The sequence below is a fragment of the Sus scrofa genome, chromosome 7 (assembly GCF_054392235.1).
Source record: "Sus scrofa isolate SSC_HxYL_T2T_F1_AM1 chromosome 7, Sscrofa_HxYL_maternal_Yorkshire_Landrace_v2.0, whole genome shotgun sequence".
NCBI lineage: Eukaryota > Metazoa > Chordata > Mammalia > Artiodactyla > Suidae > Sus > Sus scrofa.
Window position 1 is genome coordinate 85,479,788 of NC_139389.1, and position 21,184 is coordinate 85,500,971.

Here is a 21,184-nt window from a genome sequence, read left to right on the forward strand (position 1 = left end):
TCTATTGCCACTCCCTCGGCACATGGAGGTTCCCAGGCTAGGGTTCTAATCGGAGCTGTAGCCGCCAGCCTACACCAGAGCCACAGCAATGCAGGATCCAAGCCGCATTTGTGACCTACACCACAGCTCATGGCAACGCCGGATCCTTAACCCACTGAGCAAGGCCAGGGATTGAACCTGCAACCTCATGGTTCCTGGTCGGATTCGTTAACCACTGAGCCACGAAGGGAACTCCTGTGTAACACGGATATTTTAACAGATTATTTTTCCAGTCCATGAGAACAAAATATCTTTCCATTTATAGTTGTCTTTTTCAGTTTCTTTAATCAATGTTTTGTATATTTCAATGGACAGGCGTTTCACTTCCTTGATTCAATTTTTCTCAGGTATTTTCTTTTTGATGCAGTTGTAAATCGGAGTGTTTTCTTTTTTTTTTTTTTTTCTTTTTGTCTTGTCTCTGAGAGAGTTAAAAGATTCTCCTAATGGAATTTTTGTTGGCATTTATATGGCCTCTTAAGAATACGCCTCTCAAAGTCATAAGTAATAAGTGTTCTCTTCTTCATTCTATAAACTCTTTGAGCTAGTCAAAACTGTGGTTGCTGTTATCCAATTTTTAATATTATTTAAAAATCATTAAATACTTTACTCACATGTGAAAGTGGAGAAAGTTATGTAGCAGATAACTTTGTCCTTAGCAATGATAATAAACAGGTATTTCATTGTCCTATATTGTCAGTCTTTCTTCAGGTTGCGATGTCAGAAAGTTGAAATACCTAGCAGTTTTTAATGAAATCCTTTTTTGTTTTTCTAAATAGAAAGTAAGTGCCTCCCAAGAGTGAATAGTGGAGGTTTTGGATAGGAAGTCTGAGAAGAGTGAGAAGATTTAATACAGTCACAGCAGGAATTGACAATGAGAGAGGATTTCAGAGAAAATGACTGCTTTTGGGCATTCTAGTTAGTGAGTCTAGTTAGTGTTGAAGATGACAACAGGTTTCAGTGACCCCAATTTTGCACATTTGCATGGTATTCTTGAACTCTGCTTGCCAAATATGCATTATAAGAAGATAGATATTGATCATTATAAGAAGATAGATATTGAATAATTGGGAATTAATAAGATAATTGGTATTACCCAGAACTGGGTCAAAACAATGAGACTAGGTGCTAAAGACTGAAGGAGGGCCATGGAGTTCAGATGCTATAGATAAGAAAATAAAAGTTAGGAAGCCTCTGAGAAATAAGATGATATTTCTTACTTGGCACATCGTGCAATTGTTTTCCAGTTTTTATTGTAATATTGTTTCAGTATTAATTTTATCAAAAATTTTATTTTGCCACCCATCTCCATCTGCTCATCTTATTCTTCTCCATTTCAGCTTTTCATGCTTTTAGATTGTTTTCTTGATGTTTTACAAACACTGCTTATTTACTGCACATAGGATGATGTTTTCTAAATTTTTGTTCTAATTATTAAAATGAAAAATTTTCAGAAGCTTTCTTCTCCTCTTTGTGCTCAGGATATTTTCTTTCCTATTTGCTTTATGTGTGTATACTTGGTATTTGTTTCATACAACATTCTTATTTCTTACTACTTCAAGTGGCAGGTTAATTTGAAAATCACTTAGTATGTTGCCCATTTCATGCAATTCTGGTGGGACAAATCAGATATTCTTCTAACTTTATATTTGATCTCTCAGATACTCTTAACAGAGTTTATGAAACATCTAAATCGTCAGTCAATATGTACTGCTAACAGTCTCTTCCTGGCTGAATCTATATTATCTGTGGGAAGTAGAAGTCAAAAGACAAACTGTGCCAGTGGAGCTCAGAGTTATTAACTCCTGTTATTTTTCATGTGAGATCACCTACTAATGATAACTTTTAATGGTAGAACTAATGACAGTACTGTTAAAAATACTCATTTATTCTGTAATTTAGGAAGATAAACTTAGGAGAATATTTTGGTTTTTTTTAATTTCTATTTTTAGTCTTTTTTTAGGGGTGCACCCTGGGCATATGGAGGTTCCCAAGCTAGGGGTCCAATCAGAGCTGTAGCCGCTGGCCTACGCCACAGCTACAGCAACACTAGATCTGAGCTGCATCTGTGAACTACACCTCAGCTCATGGCAACGTCAGATCCTTAACCCATTGAGCAAGGCCAGGGATTGAACTGTGTCCTTATGGATGCTAGTCAGATTCCTTTCCACTGAGCCAGGATGGAAACTCCAGGATCTGCATGTTTATTACTGGTATGTAGAAATACATTTGATTTTGCATGTTTATCTTATATCCTGTGACCATATAGAACCCACTTAATATTTCTAGGAGTTTTTGGGGTGTATTCTTTGGGATTGTCATCATAGATAATCACGTCATCTAGAAATAGTGGCAGTTAGATTTCTTTCCTGGCCTATAAGATGTGTTTACATTTATTTGCTTTAGTGCCCCAGCAAAAACATCTAGCACAATGCTGAAGGAGAGTGATGAGAGTGGATACTCTTGTTTTGTCCCCAATCTTAGGGAAAAGTATATAGTGTTTTACCAGTAAACATACTATTAGCTGCTGAAGAAATTCCCCACTATTCCTTTTTCAGAGTTTTCTCGAGGGTTGACCATTGAATTTTGGCAAGTGTTACTTCTGCATAGAGTAATATGATCTTGTGATTCTCTCTTTTTTATTTTTTACTCTGTTACTTCGATGAATTCCATCAATTGATTATCAAACATTGAAGAAAGTCTTGCATCCCTGAAAAAAAATCCATTTGTGCTTAATGAATTATTCTCTTATATGCTGATGAGTTCTACTTGTTAATATTTATCAAACTTGTTAACCAACTTTGTGTCTATATTAATGAGGAATATTTCTCTGGAGTTTTCTTTGGCATTGTCTTTGTGTGATTTGCTATCAGGGTAATACTAGCTTCATAAAATGAATGAGGAATTGTTTTCTTTCTATTTTCTAGAAGAAATTGTGTAGAATTTATGCTAAGTTTTGTTCAAATGTTTGGTAAAATCCTCTAATAACGCTACCTGAGCCTGTGGATTTTTTAATTTAAAAGTTCAGTTTCTTCATAGACATTGTGACTTCAGCTTCCTCTGGCTCCTGCTCTGAGGAGAGATGAGGAGGAGCTGCACCTGGGGCCCACAGTGAGGTTTGGGGACAGGCAGCAGATGCTCCCAGAGCACTGTGCCTCCGCGCAGAAGTAGGTTCCTGCATCTGCAGACTGGGCGGCCGTGATGTGCAGGGAGCTGTCCTTTCCAGTGTCTCCAAACCGAGCTGTCAATCTGTTCGGCTTCTTCACTTCTCCTGGCTTAGTCAACAACATCAAGAAGACGGGACTCCCCCCAGGCCTCTGCTTATACCACTGAAAGCTGTATAAAGTGCTTGAGGAATTGCAGTATGTGGTGAAGTTCTCTCCTTCTTGTAGGAGCGAGAATTTAGGAATTTGGTTTATCTGCTGTCCGTCCACTTCTGTTGAGAGAAACAGTGGGAGGCATCAGAGAAAGTCCGCTTAGATGTCTATCCTCTCAGCTACTATGGTCTCTCTCATTCTTCTTGTGTATGTTCCTCTTCTCTCCTTGACTCCCTCCCCAACACCCTCTACCTTCCTACTTTTTAGTTTTTGTGTTTTTCTCAACATCTTTACTCTCAATCAGAAAATCTCCTTCCTACAGTTGCCTGCAGATAGATGAGGTGTTTGGAAGCAATCAGGGAAACCCCAGACTCACGGGATCTTATGTGTTGCATCCATAAGATCAACACAGGTATTATGAGTACCATCTTCCTCTTCTTCTCCAGAAAAGAGTTGCTGAATCTGACTGTGTGTCTAATGGATTTTCTTTGTATAAGCTTCTTCTAGACTCAGAGAAACCTTGTGGTATACCACTGCCGTTTGGAAGGAAAGGGGAAAGGAGTGACTGCAATTTGAGTCAGCCAATCAGACTTACCACTGTTTCACCCATCTTCAGAAGGGGGGCAGGGGTCTATGTTTGCAGGTGCTGCCCCCCTGTGGTTGGATCAAAAACTGCTGATTTTAGGAAGAGTTCCTTACACAGTGCTTTCTAATTCAAGTGGTACAATTGTTTGTCAAGGCTTGGAAAGGAGTTAATACACACTGATATTGTTTGACGAGGAACAATTTGCCTTTTAAAAATGGATTCTTGGATTTTTAAAACTAGAGCATCAGAAGGAAATGAAATTTTTCTTTTGCCATTTCCAATTTAATCAGAATTGTGTAGTATATGTGTCTCTGCATGTGCTAATGGAATGTATTAGGTCACAGGCATTTTAATAAATGTGGAATAGCCCATAATTTATCTTTAGATGGCCTGTGATCTCGAAATGGAAGATAAAGCATACCTGTTTCTCTGTTGTCATACAGATTATCGTGGTTGTAAATTGTTCAATTTTGAGCTCATATTTATTTACTGTCTCACTACATTACATTTACACATAATAGGGATTTTTACAAAATAACATAATTTGACATATCAAATTATCAGATATGAATTTCTATCAGATATGAATTTCTCTAAAAAGACTTCTTTAAACAAAACTCTTGGATGGGTGTTCTCATCGTGGCGCAGCAGAAACCAATCTGACCAGAACCATGGGGTTGTGGGTTCAATCCCTGGCTTCGCTCAGTGGGTGAAGTGTCTGGCATTGCCGTGAGCTGTGGTGTAGGTCACAGATGCTGCTTGGATCCTTTGTTGCTGTGGCTGTGGTGTAGACTGGCAGTTGTAGCTCTGATTTGACCCCTAACCTGGGCACTTCCATATGCCACAGATGTGCCCTCTTGGATGGGATACTGGTATGACTCCATGGAACTTCAGAAACTCTCACTTAACAGCATTTGTCAACCTATATTAGCATGACCTGCTAACTGTGGGAACTGTCTTCATGTATCTTGAGGGTATGTACTGTGTCATCTTCAAGAACTGAGCTGTCCTATGTAGTAGCTTCTACTTTAACTCTAGCACATGAGGCTACTTAAATTAAAATTAAATGTAATTACAGTTTTAGTTTCTAAACCATACCAGTCACATTTCAAGTGCTCAGTAATGACAATAGGCTAGTGGTTATTGATTAACGCAGATATAGAACATTTCTACCATATCAGAAAGTTCTATTGGTCAGTGAGCTCTAGAATATAGAATCTGTGGAAATAAGGCTTTTGTTTTCTGTTTTGTATCACAAAGTCCCAGATGTGAGGGAGTTCCCACTGTGGCACAGTGGGTTAGGAAGCCAACATAGTGCTTGTGAGGATGTGGGTTCAATCCCTGGCCTTGCTCAGTGGGTTAAAGATCCAGCATTGCACCCAGCTGCAGCTTAGGTCAGAGATGCAGCTCAGATCTGGCATTGCCATAGCTGTGGCACAGGCTGGCAGCTGATCTCTGTTTTGACCCCTAGGTCCGCCCCCACCCCAAAATTCCCAAATCAGACAACGTAACACACATCAACAGAATGAAGGATAAAAGCTACATGATCATCTCAATAGATGTAGGAAAAGATTTTGACAAAATTAAATATCCACTCATGATAAAAACTTTCAACATACTTGGTATAAAGGGAATATAATGCAAAATAATAAAGGCAATCTATGACAAACCCAGACCTGTCATCGTGTTCAATAGTAAAACTCTCAAAGCTTTTTCTATAAGATTAGGAACAAGAGAAGGATGCCTCCTCTTGATACTCTACTTAACACACTACTTGAAGTCCTTACCACAATAATTAGAAATCAAAAAGAGGGAGTTGCCGTCGTGGCGCAGTGGTTAACGAATCCAACTAGGAACCATGAGGTTGCGGGTTTGATCTCTGACCTTGCTCAGTGGGTTAACAATCCGGCATGGCCGTGAGCTGTGGCGTAGGTCGAAGATGCGGCTCGGATCCTGCTTTGATGTGGCTCTGGCGGAGGCTGGCGGCTACAGCTCCGATTAGACCCCTAGCCTGGGAACCTCCATATGCCACAGGAGTGGCCAAAGAAATGCCAAAAAGACAAAAAAAAAAAAATCCAATTTCCAATTGAATCAAAAAGAAACTTATACCTAGGACTAAATTTAACCAAGGAGCTGAAAGACCTGTGCTCTGAAACTATAAGACACTGATAAAGGAAATGCAAGACAGTACAAATACTGGAAGATATTCGATGTTCTTGGGCTGGAAGAATGAACACTGTTAAAGTGTCCTTACCTACCAAAGCAATCTACAGATTCAACACGATCCCTCTCACAAGACAGCGTTTTTCACAGAACTAGAACAAATCATCCTAAAATTTGTAGGACCCCCAAAAGCCAAGGCAATTTTGGAAAAAGGAAAAAGGACAAAGTTGGAGATATCACACTCCCCAGTATCAAAATACCCTACAAATTTCAGTAGTCTAACATGTTAAGGTGCTGGCACAAAAGCTGAGATTCAGCCGATGGAACTGAATAGAGAGCCCAGAATCAACGCCTGGTACATATGAGCAATCTGTGACAGAAGAGGCAAGAATGAGCAACAGGGAAAACACGGTTTCTTCAAAAACTGGTATTGAGCAAAACTGGACAAGTACATAGTTAAGAAGAAAACGAGAACATTCTCTCACAACATGTTCAACACAAAACTCAGAATGGATTAAACTGCAACGTGAGACCTGAGCTCATAAACTCCTTAAAGAAAATACAGGCAGTATGCTTGCTGACATTCATCTTTGCACTATTCTTTTTCCATTGGTCTTCCCAGGCAAGAACATAAAAAGACCCCGAATCTGAAAAATGGGACCTAATTAAACAGAAATATTTTGCAGAGTGAAGGAGATCATTAACACAAAAAAAGGCAGCCTATAGAATGGGAGAAGATGTTTGCAAGTGGTTAGTCAATAGGGGTTATGTCCAAAGTATATAGAGAACTACTACATGCACAGTTAAAACTACACAGAGTTTGAAAGATACACAGAGGACCTGAAGAGGCATTTTCCAAAGAACCATGCAGGTGGCCCGCAGACAAGGGAAAGGTACTCATCATCTCTGATCATCAGGAAGATGCAAGTCAAAACCACAAGGATATGTCACCTCACATCTATACGAATACTATCGTCAAAAAAAGAACAAGAAAAAGAAAAAGAGAAATAATGAGTTTTTCGAAGATATGAGGAAAAGGGAACCTTTGTGTCTTCGTGCTGGGAAAATAAACTGGCACAGCACTATTTAAAACCACATGCAGATGCCTCAAAAATGTGAAAGTATGAGTTCTATATAATCCAGCAATTCCATTCCTGGGTGTCTATCAGAAGAAAATAGAACACGGGTCCAAAAATATATATGTACCTTAAGGTTCACAGCAGCCTTATTTCCAAAAGCCAAGATATGGAAACAACCTCAGTATTCATCCATTGTACACTTATATACAAACACATATACAAAGCAATATTACATAGCCATGAAAAAGAATGGAATCTTGTCCTTTGGGACAACATGATAGACCTGGTGAGTTTTACGACCTAGTGAAGTAAGTCAGGCAGAGAAGGAAAATGCTTCACTTCCATATGACATCTGTAGTGCAGAACAACAGAAACCGACTTAGAGATACAGGGGACAAACTCCTGGTTATTAGAGGAGAAAGGAGGGAGAGGGGGTGAAAGAGGTGAAGGGGATTAAGAGGTACAAACTTACACTGACACCATAAAGACATTATAAGTGTGTAATGTCCAGCCAAAGGAAGGAATGGATCCTGCCAAGGCTTTGACTGTAGCCAGTGAAACTGATCTCAGACTTCTTGCGTCCAGAGCTACAAGAGAAGAAATTTGTTTGAAGTGACCAGGTTCACGTATAAACACTGAGCACATATTTTTGGTGTGCTTGGCAGCACCAGCAGGATGGGATGGGAGGCTTTGCAATTGCCTGTGGGGACGCAGTGCAGTGAGGCAGCCCTGAACATTCTTGAGACAGCCAGCTAAGCTGGAAAACATCTTCATTGGAGTGATCTTTCTGTTCTTTTCGTTCCTTGCACTCGTACCATTTTGGAATCCGGCACACTGTGGCTACATAATTATCTTAACTCTGTCCTCTTACCAGGGACCCTCTAGCTACTAGAGGTTCTAGTGCAGAAGGAGATACAGATTGAGAAGGGAAGACAGAGGCCGAAGTCCCAAATCTGTGGGCCAAAAAGTGTCAGTGGTTAAATGTGTACCAGTGTAGGTGAGGAACAAAAAGCCATGTGAATGCCCTGTGGGGGCCTCGTGGTGGGGCGGTGGCTGGAGGAGGGGCTGAGCCCCTCGGAGGGTTCCTGTACAGGCTGCAGGTGCCTGGGGAGCGCTGTGCTCCCCAGCACAGAGGTACGTGGCTGAGTCTGTGGTCTGGGCAGAGGAAATGTACAGTGAGCTGCGGCGTTCTGTAGCGACTGTCGTGGCGTTTAATCTGCCATTCTTCTGGGTCCCTGCAGGAATGGTAAACAGGTGGCTGAGGTGGCCTCCTGGGGCCAGACGATACCACTGCACACTCCGCGTGGAAGAGGAAAAATTGCACCAGAGCGTGGAGCTGACTCCCTCCTGGAGACTCAGGGCTGGGGGGCTCTGGTCCACATCCATCCCTCTCACACCTGATGAGAAACAGAGCGACAGTCACAGATGAAGGTCATTGTAACCCCCACAGAACCTTGAATGTCCCTCTGGATGAGGAGAAGGATAGAAAGTGTGCAGGACTTGTCATCCTACCCCCAACCCCCTCAACAGTACAGCAGCTGCTCAGTCCTTGAGATCCCCCTGTGGGGCAGCCCCAACTCACAGCAAACCTGGGCCAACAGAAGCCCCAGCACAGGGCGCACCAGCCCCTTCATGACTCTGCCTTGTTTCTGGGAAATTGTCTCCTTCAGATACACAGCTGAACCCCTGCAGGTTGGGTGTCAGGATTGTTCTGGACAGGTTCCAGTTTCTGTAGCCAATCAGCTCACCCAACAAACCCTGCTCAGGTGAGCCTCAGTGACATGAAGCCCCACCCTGCAGCCCCACCCTGCTGTGAACACTGAACTTAAAAAGTTAGTCTTTCCTTTTCAAAATGAAAAAAGAAAGAGAAAGGGAGAGAAAAAGAAAGAGAAAGAGAGAGAAAGAAAGAGCGAGAGAATGAGAGAGATCAAGAACGAAAGAAAAAGAAAGAAAGAAAGAAGAGAAAAGAAAAGAAAAGAAAGAGATGATGGAAGGAAGGAAGGAAGAACAGACGGTAAGGGAAGTGGAATCTAGGATGTTTTTAGGAATCAACGATGTCTAGGATTCTGTCTTCTCTGTACTGTTTGCCTTCACGGAACGTGCCAACTGCTTTAAAAAGAAGCTCAAGCTGAGACCCCGAGTCTTTTAAGCTGCAATGTGCCAGTACATTTGTGTTCCCCTCCCCCTGCAGACTCGGTCACCGTGTCACTCAAAACACAGAATATTTGTCTGAATTGCTCCAATGGGTGGATGTTTTCCTCCAGTGGAAGGAGGTTTCACCCTTCCTGAATTCAGCCTCAAAGTCTTTGATGCCTAAAACAAGGCTGTTTCCACATATGTACTTCAGGAGAAGCTGGAGTCCTTGGTGGGGGTGGTGCATGTACCAGAAGAGAAAAGGTGGAACAAAGATGAGAAGTTGCACCTCAGCCCCAGAGGGTCTCCTTCAGGGACAGTGATGCGGTCGTCAGGCCGGGTCACTGACTGGGCTCCGGCTTCTCCTGAAACATCAGTGCTGAATCAATGAACCTGGCTAAAAGGAAAAGTCCCAGTTCAAAGGCAAACCAGAGCAAGGTCCCATGTGTGGCCAAGGGAGTACAATGGAACGGTACTCACTCAGGAGGAACAGGAGCAGCTCAAGCATCAGGGTGAACACTGAGATCGTGGTGGGGCAGCAAAGAGACAACGAGCTCCTTTCTGGGCGACTCCCCACGAGCAAAAGTCTGATGACCAGGGAACTTGAACCCAGGTTGCTTTGAGGGTGAGGAATGACAAGGTATGTACCTTTCTTCTTCCAAGGGACATTATGCTGACCCTTAGAAAGAGAGGCTGCCTTAACAAAATTACCTGCCTGTGGATTCTGAGATGCTTCCCATGTCATTGAGCAAGAAATGTTGTCAGAATATCTCTTTACACTGCAGGGCGGGAAAGTGTTTGTGAGCCTGTTCTGACCTTTTACAGAAAAGGCATTTTCAGTTTACACACCAGCGCCCCCTAGGTGCAGATCCAAGGAGAAATTCACTTTTTTTTTTTTTTTTGTGGAAACTTGCTCACCTTCTTCCTGCACTGTGTGTAGGTTGAATTTCAAAGCATTACAAATATGTCCAGAGGAGGATTTAAGTTTGTAGCCCCTGAAACTTATAAGATTGGCCTTTTAAAAAAACATACAATTATGGATTAAAAAATTGGAGAGCGTATACTTTTCAGAAATAAAAGCATTACACATTTCAGGAAAGGAATACCACCAACAGCATAAATCTACAAAGTTACATGATATGTTACTACTTATTTCCCAAACCCATTTCTGTAATTTTTTTTTTTTTGCTTTTTATTTTTAGGGCTGCACGTGAGGCATATGGAAGTTCCCAGGCAAGGGAACAAATCAGAGCTACAGCTGCCAGCCTACAGCACCTTTCATAGCAACACTGGATCCTAGCTGTGGACGACCTACACCACAGTCCATGGCAATGCCGGCTCCTTAACCCACTGAGTAAGGCCAGGGACTGAAGCCGAATCCTCATTGATACCAGTTGGATTTGTTTCCACGGCACCTTGACATTTTCTTCAGTGGCTAAGCTATCATTATTTTGTCTTGACTGACTGTCTTCTTTGTGCATTTTTTTTCACTTTTCTGATTAAATTTATTTTTTAGACTCAGGGAAGGAGTCTACGAGGCACATGTTTTTCTCCACACAAGGGTCAGGCAGAGGGCATGGAGGTGGGTTCTGTTCTGTGAAGGCCCCATAGGATCCTGTTCGTGTGTGTGTGTGTGTGTGCGTGTGCGTGCATGTGTGTGCGTGTAGACTGGGACTCCTTTGTGCTAAGCCTTGTTAGGCAAGAGGAGGCAGCAGTGAAGAGCATATCAAAGGCAGCCGATGCAGTGGGAAGACAAAAAAGCACATAAGTGGATTTTTAAAGACAATTTTAATTTGCAATAAGCACCATGAAGACAATAGAGTACTCTGTTGAGATGGACAGTTACTGCTGAGGTGAGGAAAGGCATCAGCTCTCAAGAGGCTATGGAGGGAGGGCTCCACCCTGACACTTAACTCTGCAACCCCAGGCAAGGTACTGAACCTCTCGCATGTCCTTTTCTCTAAGTGGCCGGGATCTTTCTGCTGGGCGCTGGGCTCAGCACTAGCGTTCATCATCACTCACTCTCATAAGAACGCTGCCTGGCAGACACAACCAAATTCCACACTGTAGATATGAAGAAACCAAAGCCTAAACCCCACTGAGTGCTTTAGCTGAGATCACTCAAGGGATGAGTGGTAGATCTAGAAATACAGCCCAAGTCTTTGATCTCAAGCACTTTGCTTCACTGCCTCCCTAAAGGAGGATGGAGGGACCCTAGCATGAAGGGTTCCAGTAAGAACTGAGTGAGAACACAATCAATCACCTAGGATAGGAGTTTCCACTGGAGTTTCCAGTGGTTAAGAGTCCAACGGCAGTGGCTTGGATTGCTGTAGAGGTGCAGGTTCAAACCGCAGCTGGTGCAGTGGGTTAAAGGATCTGGCATTGCTTCAGCTGCAGAGTAGGTCACAGGCTGTGGCTCGGATTCAAACCTTGGCCAAGGACCTTCCATATGCCATGGGTGCGGCCATACTTTTTTTTTTTTTTTTTTAAGTAACTACCTTGGATAATACCCTCCCTGCCATATTCACTCAATACGCTGCAGCAATGCAGAAAAGCTTGGTGAGTTTGGGAGACGCTGCCTGAAATTGCCAAGAATTCGATCCACAAGATAAAGCATGATATTTTTAGGAGGTGCACTTAGCATGTTTCACAGCAGATTTGAATATTATCATCTGTGTCCATGGTCTATCATGTTTGTAACTGTTAGTGGGAAATCAGCTCATTAGGGCAGCATATTGAGAGACTGGGTGGCATATGATAATATGGAAAGAGTATTCTATGCAGCATTTGCTACAACTCCTTATTTCTTCTTTCATCCTTGAGTCTTGCTACCACTTCTCAGCCTATTTCTATACTACAAGAGAGGCCGGAGCAGTCAACACCATTTCGCTTGCCAGAGGAAACATGTCCCATCTTCTGTAATCACTTTGAGCTGTCTTTTCAAGGTAGCCTATTAGTCTCCAGCCAGTATCATCTCCTGTCTTTTATTGGTCATTTGAAGTCAATCAGCTTCACATCTGGCAGGCAAAAGACAAAAGGAAAAAGAAAGAAAGAAAGAAAAAACCAGCCAGGCCTCCTGCATCATCTCTTATGATTCCTGCCTCAGGAAGTTGACTGCCTGGATCTGCTGCCAATGGTAGTTCCTGCTATGACCAGGCTTCCCCACAATGTCATCCGTGAACACCAGAGGGCAGCAGGGAGGTGCGCTGAAGCATCACAAAATACTTCATTCAGCAGGACACCAGATGCCAATGCCCCAGCTTTCCTTCTTGCTACAGGCAGTGAGTGTAGAGCCTGATTCTCAAGGAAGGAAAATATTAAGATGTAGGTCAAGGGCCCACCCTGGGGTGACTTTTGAGAAAATACATGAAGGAATTCAGAGGTGCGCCATGTAGATGTTTGGCGGGGGTGGGGGGGTGCGGAATAGCATTACAGTAGAGAGGGCCAAGGCCAGGGGCACAGGTCCTGATAGGGAAATGTGCTTGAAGTGTTTAAGGACTAACATCCCGTCTTTCACTGTAGCCCTTTTTCCCCCAGCACACTATTCTATGAGAGTCTTGCTAAAGCATTCAGCACTGTTAACTGGTTAGGGGGTGATTTCCTCATCTAGTGATTCTGGGGCAATTTATACCTAGGAGTGGCATCTTCTTTTCTCGTTCCCTTTAGGTTCCAGTTTAAACCAGTCATGTCACCATCACTGAACCATCCATTCAGTCTGCTCTGGGGCAAGGGCGTCTTCGTAGTCCGCATATTTTCCATTAGGAGTCCCCTAAAATGCTACTTGCTGGTTGAAAGTAGAAGTTAGAGATGCTTTTCAACTTAGGAAAGTTATGTCTTATTTCCCAAATTAACAAGAACAACAGCAACAACAAACCCTAGGAACAATAACATCTCTCTCATAGGGTTTGTGACATTTAAATGAGATGACGCAGCTGAAGTGCCTACTACAGTGCCTGAAATATGGTAAGATTAATAAACACCAACCTTCTGTTTTCTAGTACAATCTGCCTTTCTTTCATTGTCCACATCCGTGACCTGCTAGTGCTTGCTGTTTTCTCCACATCAGTTCAATGCTGGAAGCGCCTAGGAAATTTACTTAATCAATTCCTTTCCTGGAGACAGTCGCTCTTTCCCCTGTCCCTACACGGTCCTATTCTAGTACACGGATACCTACTCAGGGTGCTGAGAGGACACAGATGGAACACTCGGATGAGGTTTTACCTTCTTTTCTCCAAGAAGAATAATATCAAGGTCTGTGTGTATTTATTAGGTATTGGATATGATGTTTCTGAGTTGCATCTCCAAGACTTTGCCATTCTCTTTAACTGTCTTCTTACCGATTTGTATAAGCCTTTACTCTATTGTGCTCTTGAGTCCTTTTTCGGAAATAAGCATTGCACATATAGTGCACCGGTCTGCCTTCACTTTCTATCCTCTTAGCAGTGATTTTAAACAAAGACCATTTAAAAATAGGTTCCTGTTCCTAAGAAGCTGGATGGAAAGTCTTATTTGTTTATTTTCACTTAACACTTGAACAATGCTTTTCCTTGGTGAATCCCATTGCTTCTGATGTGAAGTCAGTATCCTGCTGACTGATGTTTCCCAGAACACAGTATATCAGTTTTCCTAGGTATTGGCAAAATCGCTTCCAATTAAATAGTCCCTTGGTTTTGCCTTCGATGCCAGGCAAACGTCTGTCCAAACCACACTCGCGGACTTGCTGAATCCCTTATTCATCTTTATGGCATTCCACAAGGCATTACTCGTCAATGAGGAGCTTGTTTAATAGAAAGTCAAGTAGAGCAGTGAGGGGAGGTGCTTCCTGTGAACAAAAAGATTATGGAATGGGTAATGGGGCAGGTAGTTATTAATACCAGTTACAATAATGTGGTCATTTACAGAAACAGGAAGTATAATAGTTACGAAAATTTTTTCCATTTTGATATGAATATAATTATGCACATATCAACCAGCTTTAACTCCCCTCTCCTGCTTTCCTGAATGTAATAACCCAAGATGGGCTAATATGAGCCAATCTGTAGTTCTTCGTTATTTCTCAGTCATTAGGATACAGGAGTCAATGGGAGCATATGACTCATCAGAAAAGAAAAGAACATCACCCCAAAACGGATAAATGAACTTGGTGTACTCTTTGCAGGAGAGGTTAGCTTGTTTCTGATTGAATGAGGAATTATTGCATCATACTTGAAGGAAGCACAGTTTTGCTTTTGTCTTTATTTGAAAGTTGTTCGAAGAAGTACAGATGGAGGCCAAGTTAGCAAGGAGGATACTGACGTTTACACTGCCTCAAATGAACTACTTGGAAATACATATCCTAGAATGTGTTTCCCTGTGTAGTTCTGGGACAGGTTTGGACACACAAGACATTTGCGGAAGATTTGGATGGTACGTGTGATCTGGCTCAACTGCAGATACAAAGATGATAGCTTTTCATAGACTCTTCCCCCAGCTCAAGCCATTGCATGGATTCCTATCCTTATAACTAATTACTTATCCTGTGTCACCTTTGATTCTGCTTCTCTGACTGTACCCTAGTTGATGCAAGGCATAAGCGGAAAAGACTACGGAAGTGATTTTCCTGACGATGCCAGAGAACTAGATCAAATGTGTGATGTGAGCATATTTAAGTGAAACTGCCATTTAAGTTGTTATATGAGGCAAGCTTTCAACTTTAGACAAGTGTGCACGTGTTCTGTACAATCGCTTTAAAGTCAAAAAGTCAAGACTGAGAACGTATTAGTAGAAAGTTACTCAGGACACCTGCTCCACATGACATGGTAGGAGCTGTAATTTAGAATGAAACCTTCTCATCCAGACCACAGATGAAGTAACCACGGGACAACCACTTCTTGTCTGGGGTCTGCAGGTGTGCATATAGGCTTGGGTCCTATAGCAGGGGGGCTCTCTCGTGTTGAGCTCTGGGGTTTTTGTTCAGCTTTTCCTATTGTTTCAAGCACTGTGAGTTCCCAGAGAGCACAGAAGTATGTTGCAGAGTCTTTCATCTGTAAGGCTGAAATGGTGAGGCTGATGGATTTTTGTGCTTTCTGGAAGTTTATGGAGTAGCGGTCTTCCTTTGCATTCCAGCCAGTAGAATACTGACGAATAAGGAAAGTCATCTCTCCACTGGGAGGCTGTTTATACCACAAAAGGTAGTAATCCCTCTGCGATGTTTCATACCGACAGTTCAAGGTGCCTTCCTCTCCAACTTGCCTAGACACAACTGGCTGGTCTTGAGTAACTTTCTGTGACACACCGGATCCTGTGGGAAAAATCAGAAAACAGAGATAAGCAGTGAATAAAATAATGGAGGAATTAGACTACCTTGGGACCCAAAGACAAGCCCAGTTGAAATCATAATATGCCTGCTTTCCGGCCATCCCCCTTCCTCCCCGAGTCCATGTGAAGCACCCGGGCCTGTGTGCAGTCCTTTCCCCCTGAACCTTCCCACCATGTGTGGGACCATCCCTACCAGAGAAGACGGAGGCCAGGAAGAGCCAGAGCAGGCTGGAGAGCGGCATGTGGCACGGATTCCCCTGCACAAGAGTGTTTTGTTGTGCCTCAGGCTGAGCGTTCAGTGTCTTGGAGTGTCTGGCAGCTCATATACATAGTCCCTGGGTTCCTGTGTGACTCCCCCAGACAGGAAGTAGGGCTTGTTATGTTCACAGCCCACGTGTCATATGCACAGATGAGAAAAAGTCTGGCTCCGCACAAACCTTCACTTGGTCTACCTGTCTTTCCCTGGTCCTTAAGTTAGTTAGGCAGAGCCTGACAAGGGGCTTGGAAAAAGCAACTAGTGCTAAAGGTTTGCGCTGAGGGGAACTGAGGACCAAACAAGCTGACATACTTTGATAATTACTCCGCAGAAAAGTGTTGCTCGCTGATTGAAAAGAGATTAATATAGGCTCTGAACACTTCTTGTAATCAACTTACTGGTCATTCATTCAGCCTGTATGTACTTTTCGACATCCAGAATCTAATGACTCTTAAAAACTCATAGACGTTTTATCACCTGTATAGGTTCCCCATCACTAAAGTCATGGTACAGGGTTACTTGACCTGTCTGTATTCCTCCTTTGCACACCTTCCCCACCCCTGCAACCTTGATAACCCCTGGCAACTACTCATTCCCTTTGCATCTCTTTCAGTTTTTCCTCCTGAAAATGTTGTATAACTAGAATCATACATTATGTATGGAGTAATAATAATGCATTGACGTAATCATACACCAGTTTGCCTTCTGTGATTGACTTTTTTACTCAGCATGACATCCTTGATATCCAGCTACACTATCACATGTATGAACGGTCTTTTCCTTTTAATCACTACAGACTGTTCTCAACTTATGTTGGATCAACTTAGCATTAAAAAATATTACGACCACACTTGCTGCATGTGGCAGTTCCCGGGCCAGGGATTGAATCTGAGCTTCAACTGAGGCAATATTGGATTCTTTTACCCACTGTGCCAGGCCAGGAATCAAACCTGCACCTCCACAGTGACCCGAACCACTGCAGTGGGTCTTAGCCCACTGCATCAAGGTGGGAGCTCCCAACTTAAAACGTTTGACTTTACATTGGCGAGAGAGCCACATGCCTTCAGGAAACCATGTTTCAGTGTTTGAAATGTGATCTTTTGCAGAGCTAGCAGCAAGGGGGTAAGATACTCCCTGATGATGCTGGGTAGCAACAGCCAGCTGACCCCAACCAGCCTCAGGATAATAAGGGCAAACAACTTGTGCACTTACAATCATTCGGTGCAGACACAGCCATTTCGATTTTCACTTTCAGTACCATACTCAAGAAATTCCATGAGATTTTTAACACTTTGTTTATTTATTCATTTAATTGAATGATTTTTATTTTTTCCATGGTAGCTGGTTTACTGTGTTCTGTTGATTTTCTACTGTACAGCAAGGTGACCCAGTCACCCATACATGTATACATTCCTTTTTCTCACATTATCACACTCAATCATATGTGACTATATATAGTTCCCAGTACTATACAGCAGGATCTTATTGCTTATCCATTCCAAAGGCAACAGTTTGTATCTATTAACCCCAATTTCCCAGTCCATCCCATTCCCTTCCCCTCCCCCTTGGCAACCACAGGTCTGTTCTCCATGTCCATGATTTTCTTTTCAACATTTTATTTTAAAATTGACTTTGTGTTAGATGATTTTGCCCAACTGTAGGCAGCAGGTTAGGTATAGTAAGCACATTTTTGACTCAGGGTATTTTCAACCTAAAATGGTTTATTGTGATATAAGCCTCCTGCAAGTTGAGAAAGGTGGATAAGCAATATCTCATTGTGTGGATATACTCCTGCATATTTATCTATTCACCCAATAAAGAACACTTGACTGGTTTCTAGTTTGGGGCCATTGCAAATATAGGTGCCATAAATTTTTATGTACAGACTTTTGTGTGAACATAAGTTTTTCATTTCTGAAGCATAAATTACAAGAGTGTGATTGCTGGACTATAACACAAGTGACTATTTAAGTTTATGTGAAACTGCTGAATGAGTTCCTAGAATGACTATACCATTCATCCATTAGCAATGTATGAGAGATTCATTTCTCTGCATCCTTGTCAGAACTTGGTGTTGTCTGTATTTTTTATTTTAGACCTTATAAGTAATGTGAGGTGTCTTGTGGCTATAATTTGTATTTCCCTAATGGCTAATGATATTGAACCTCTGTTTATATGCTTATTTCCTAACCACATAGCCCTTTGGTGAACTGCATGAATTTTTTTGTCCAGTTTTCAGTTGCATTTTTCCTTTTCTTCCTGCTGAGTTGAGAGAGTCCATTGTGTTATGAATATCAGTCTTTTGATGAAAATATATTTTGCAAATATTTCCTGCCATTCTGAGGTTTGTCTTTTTCATTCTCTTAGTAGTGTCTTTCCCACAGTAAACATTTTTAGTTTTGATAAAATGTAAATTATTTACTTTTTTACGGTTTGTGCTTTTGGTGTCATGTCAGAAATGTTGTTTTCTTTTCTTTTTTTTTGGTCTTTTTCTGGCTGCACCCATGATATATGGAGGTTCCCAGGCTAGGGGTTGAATTGGAGCTACAGCCGCTGGCCTACACCACAGCCACTACAGCCACAGCAACGCAGGATATGAGCCAAGTCTGCGACCTACACCACAGCTCACAGCAACGCCCAGATCCTTAACTCACTGAGCAAGGCCAGGAATCAAACCTGCATCCTCATGAATGCTAGTCAGATTTGTTTCCACTGAGCCACGACAGGAACTCCAAAAATCTTTTTTTCTAACCCTAGTTCATAAAGATATTCTCTTATTTTTTTTCTAAAACATTTATAGTTCTATATTTTACACTTGAATGTGTGGTCCATTTTGAGACTGTCCTCAAACATTTTGTATAAGGGATGGGATTTAGGCCAATTTTCAATTATTCCCCAAGAATATGTAATTGTCCCAACATCATAAACTAAGACTATATTACCTCCCTTGAACTGTCTTTGCACCTTTGTCAAAAAAAATCAGTTTTCCCAATTTATGTGGGTCTACTTCTGTACACTTACTCAGTGGCTTGAACTTATTAAGTGTATTCATTCTTTTATTACCCTTTCAACATTGTAAAGCCTGTAGAATGGTTTTCTTTTTGATTCCTTATATTTATGGTTGGGTTTCTTTTTCTTTTTTCCCTTCATAATTCTACCCAAGAATATTCTAATTTTATTAATCATTTTAACAAAACTAGTTTTTTATTTCATGGTTATCTCTAGGTTTTTTTTTTTTTTTTTGCATTTCACTGATTAAACATTTTATTATTTCCTTCTTTCAGCTATGTTGGGTTTAATTTACTTTTGTTTTTCTATCATCTTTTGCTGAAAGACCAGATAATTATTTTTCAAACTTTTTTCTTTAGCAGTATAAGTATTTGAAAAGATAAATTTCCTTTTATATACTATGTTAACTGCATCTCATACATATTTATACTTATATATTTTCACTATACTTTCTTTTTTCTTTTTTTTTTTTTTTTTGCTTTTTTAGGGCCACACTCGCGGCATATGGAGGTTCCCAGGCTAGGGGTCTAATCGGAGCTACAGCTTCTGGCCTATGCCACAGCCACAGCAACGCCAGATCCTTAACCCACTGAGCGAGGCCAGGGATCAAACCTTCAACCTCATGGTTCCCAGTCAGATTCGTTTCTGCTGAGACCTGATGAGAACTCCCTCCCTATATTTTCTTTCAAAATATTTTCTAATAGCCATTGTAATTGCTTATTAAACCTAAGGTTATTTTAAAATTTAGTGCATAAATTTCAAATATTTGGAAGTTTCTAGAGACTTTGTTTTGTGTTTGATTTTCTATAGCAATTGCATTCTGATGAAAGAATAAATTTTGCATTATTTCAGTTTTCTTAAATAGATTGTGTGTGTGTTTGTGTGTATGTGTGACTATTTCATCTACACAGCAGGGTTTGGCTGGAGCCTCAGCTGCAGGTTTGGGTACAGGCTGCAGGTGCCTGCACTGTGCACTTGCTGCACAGAAGTAGGTGGCTGAGTCTCCAGGCTGGGAAGCCTTGATGTGCAAGGACACATGTTTGGCACTTTGACTGGGGGAAACTCTCAATCTTCCATCTTCCTTTTCATTTACACCTGACCTCATGGAGATCAATAATGCAGGTCCTTTGCCAGGATGTTGCTGGTACCATGGGAAGTAGTTGAAGGCACTGTTCTCATAAGTACAGTTCAGAATTGAAATGTCTCCTTCCTGGACTGTCAAAGGTTGAGAGCTCTGTTTCACCTGCTGCTGGTTCCTTTTTTCCTTCTGTTGGCCGCTCACCCCTGTTTAAAGAGGTAAAATATCATCAGGTCCCCACATTGATATTTCCTTTTTAAAGTTTCTACTTGCATGAATTTTTCTTATTCTTTCCAATTGATGATATATTCTAAGGGTTCGTCTCTACAACTCACAGCCTAGTTGAAGCCACAGAACCAAAAATGATGCTCCCAGAATCTTGTCCATTGTTCCTGGCACCAAGGCTCAGTGACAGCTCAGGTGATCGTCTAGTCTTCTCAGCCAGCTTGAACTCTGACTTTAAGTTCACATCTGCTATAATTCTTTCAACAGGCCCCACCCTCTCACAAGTCATTTCACCTAAAGCTATTTTTCACAAAGCAAGCACTTCCCCATATGCCCTAACAAAGAATTGCTGAAAATCGTTTTCATAGAAAATCAGGGAGTTCCCGTTGTGGAGCTTCGGAAACAACCGACTAGGAACCATGAGGTTGCAGGTTCAATGCCTGGCCTCGCTCAGTGGGTTAAGGATCTGGTGTTGCTATGAGCTGTGGTGTAAGTCCGTCTCAGATCTGGTGTTGCTGTGGCTGTGGTGTAGGCCGGCAGCTGTAGCTCCGATTAGACCCCTAGCCTGGGAACCACCATATGCTGCAGGTGCAGCCCTAAAAAAGACAAAAAGACCAAAAAAAAAAAAAAAAAAAGAAAGAGCGAGAGAAAGGAAAATCAGAAACTCCCTCCTTACATGTTAATAAAGAGCAATCTAGAATTTCTCTCCCACTACCACCTCTTCCTTTTCCTGACACCTCCGAGAATGTTAAAAATCATATATCAAGACCTCTTGATGTGCTAATAGGCATAATATTTTATAATGAGGAAGAAAATGACTCCCATGAAGTCACAAGTTTAGCATATAAAGGGGCATTTCTTTTATATTGCAAATACTAATCTAAAGTCTACTGAAGACACAAAAGGGGCATGATATACCATTATAAGCTAAGGTCATGAGTCAGAACAGAGAAAATATATACTGCTTTTGTCCTCATGGAACTCAAATTTTAACACAAATTTTCA

General features: G+C 41.7%; 2 protein-coding genes across 15 annotated transcripts in view; both read right to left on the minus strand.

Moving 5' to 3' along the window:
* The window catches only part of LOC102166266 (uncharacterized), a 565,109-nt gene that overhangs the window by 483,424 nt on the left and 60,501 nt on the right, over window positions 1-21,184 (minus strand).
* The window catches only part of LOC102160313 (T cell receptor delta constant), a 660,440-nt gene that overhangs the window by 400,281 nt on the left and 238,975 nt on the right, over window positions 1-21,184 (minus strand). For 5 of the 14 annotated variants that reach the window (XR_014810870.1, XR_014810864.1, XM_021099280.2 and 2 more), the window contains exons 1-2: window positions 15,805-15,911; window positions 15,293-15,594 (exon numbers count right to left, since the gene is read on the minus strand). The exons of 8 other annotated variants lie outside the window; for them this stretch is intronic. Coding sequence is in view for 3 of the 6 variants with exons in the window: in XM_084969262.1 (XP_084825388.1) it covers window positions 15,293-15,594; window positions 15,805-15,853 (351 nt within the window). In the remaining 3 variants the exon portion in view is untranslated. Of the gene's footprint in view, window positions 1-15,271; window positions 15,595-15,804; window positions 15,912-21,184 lie in introns of those variants that run through there. One more of the 14 variants, XM_084969258.1, reaches the window with a different exon arrangement.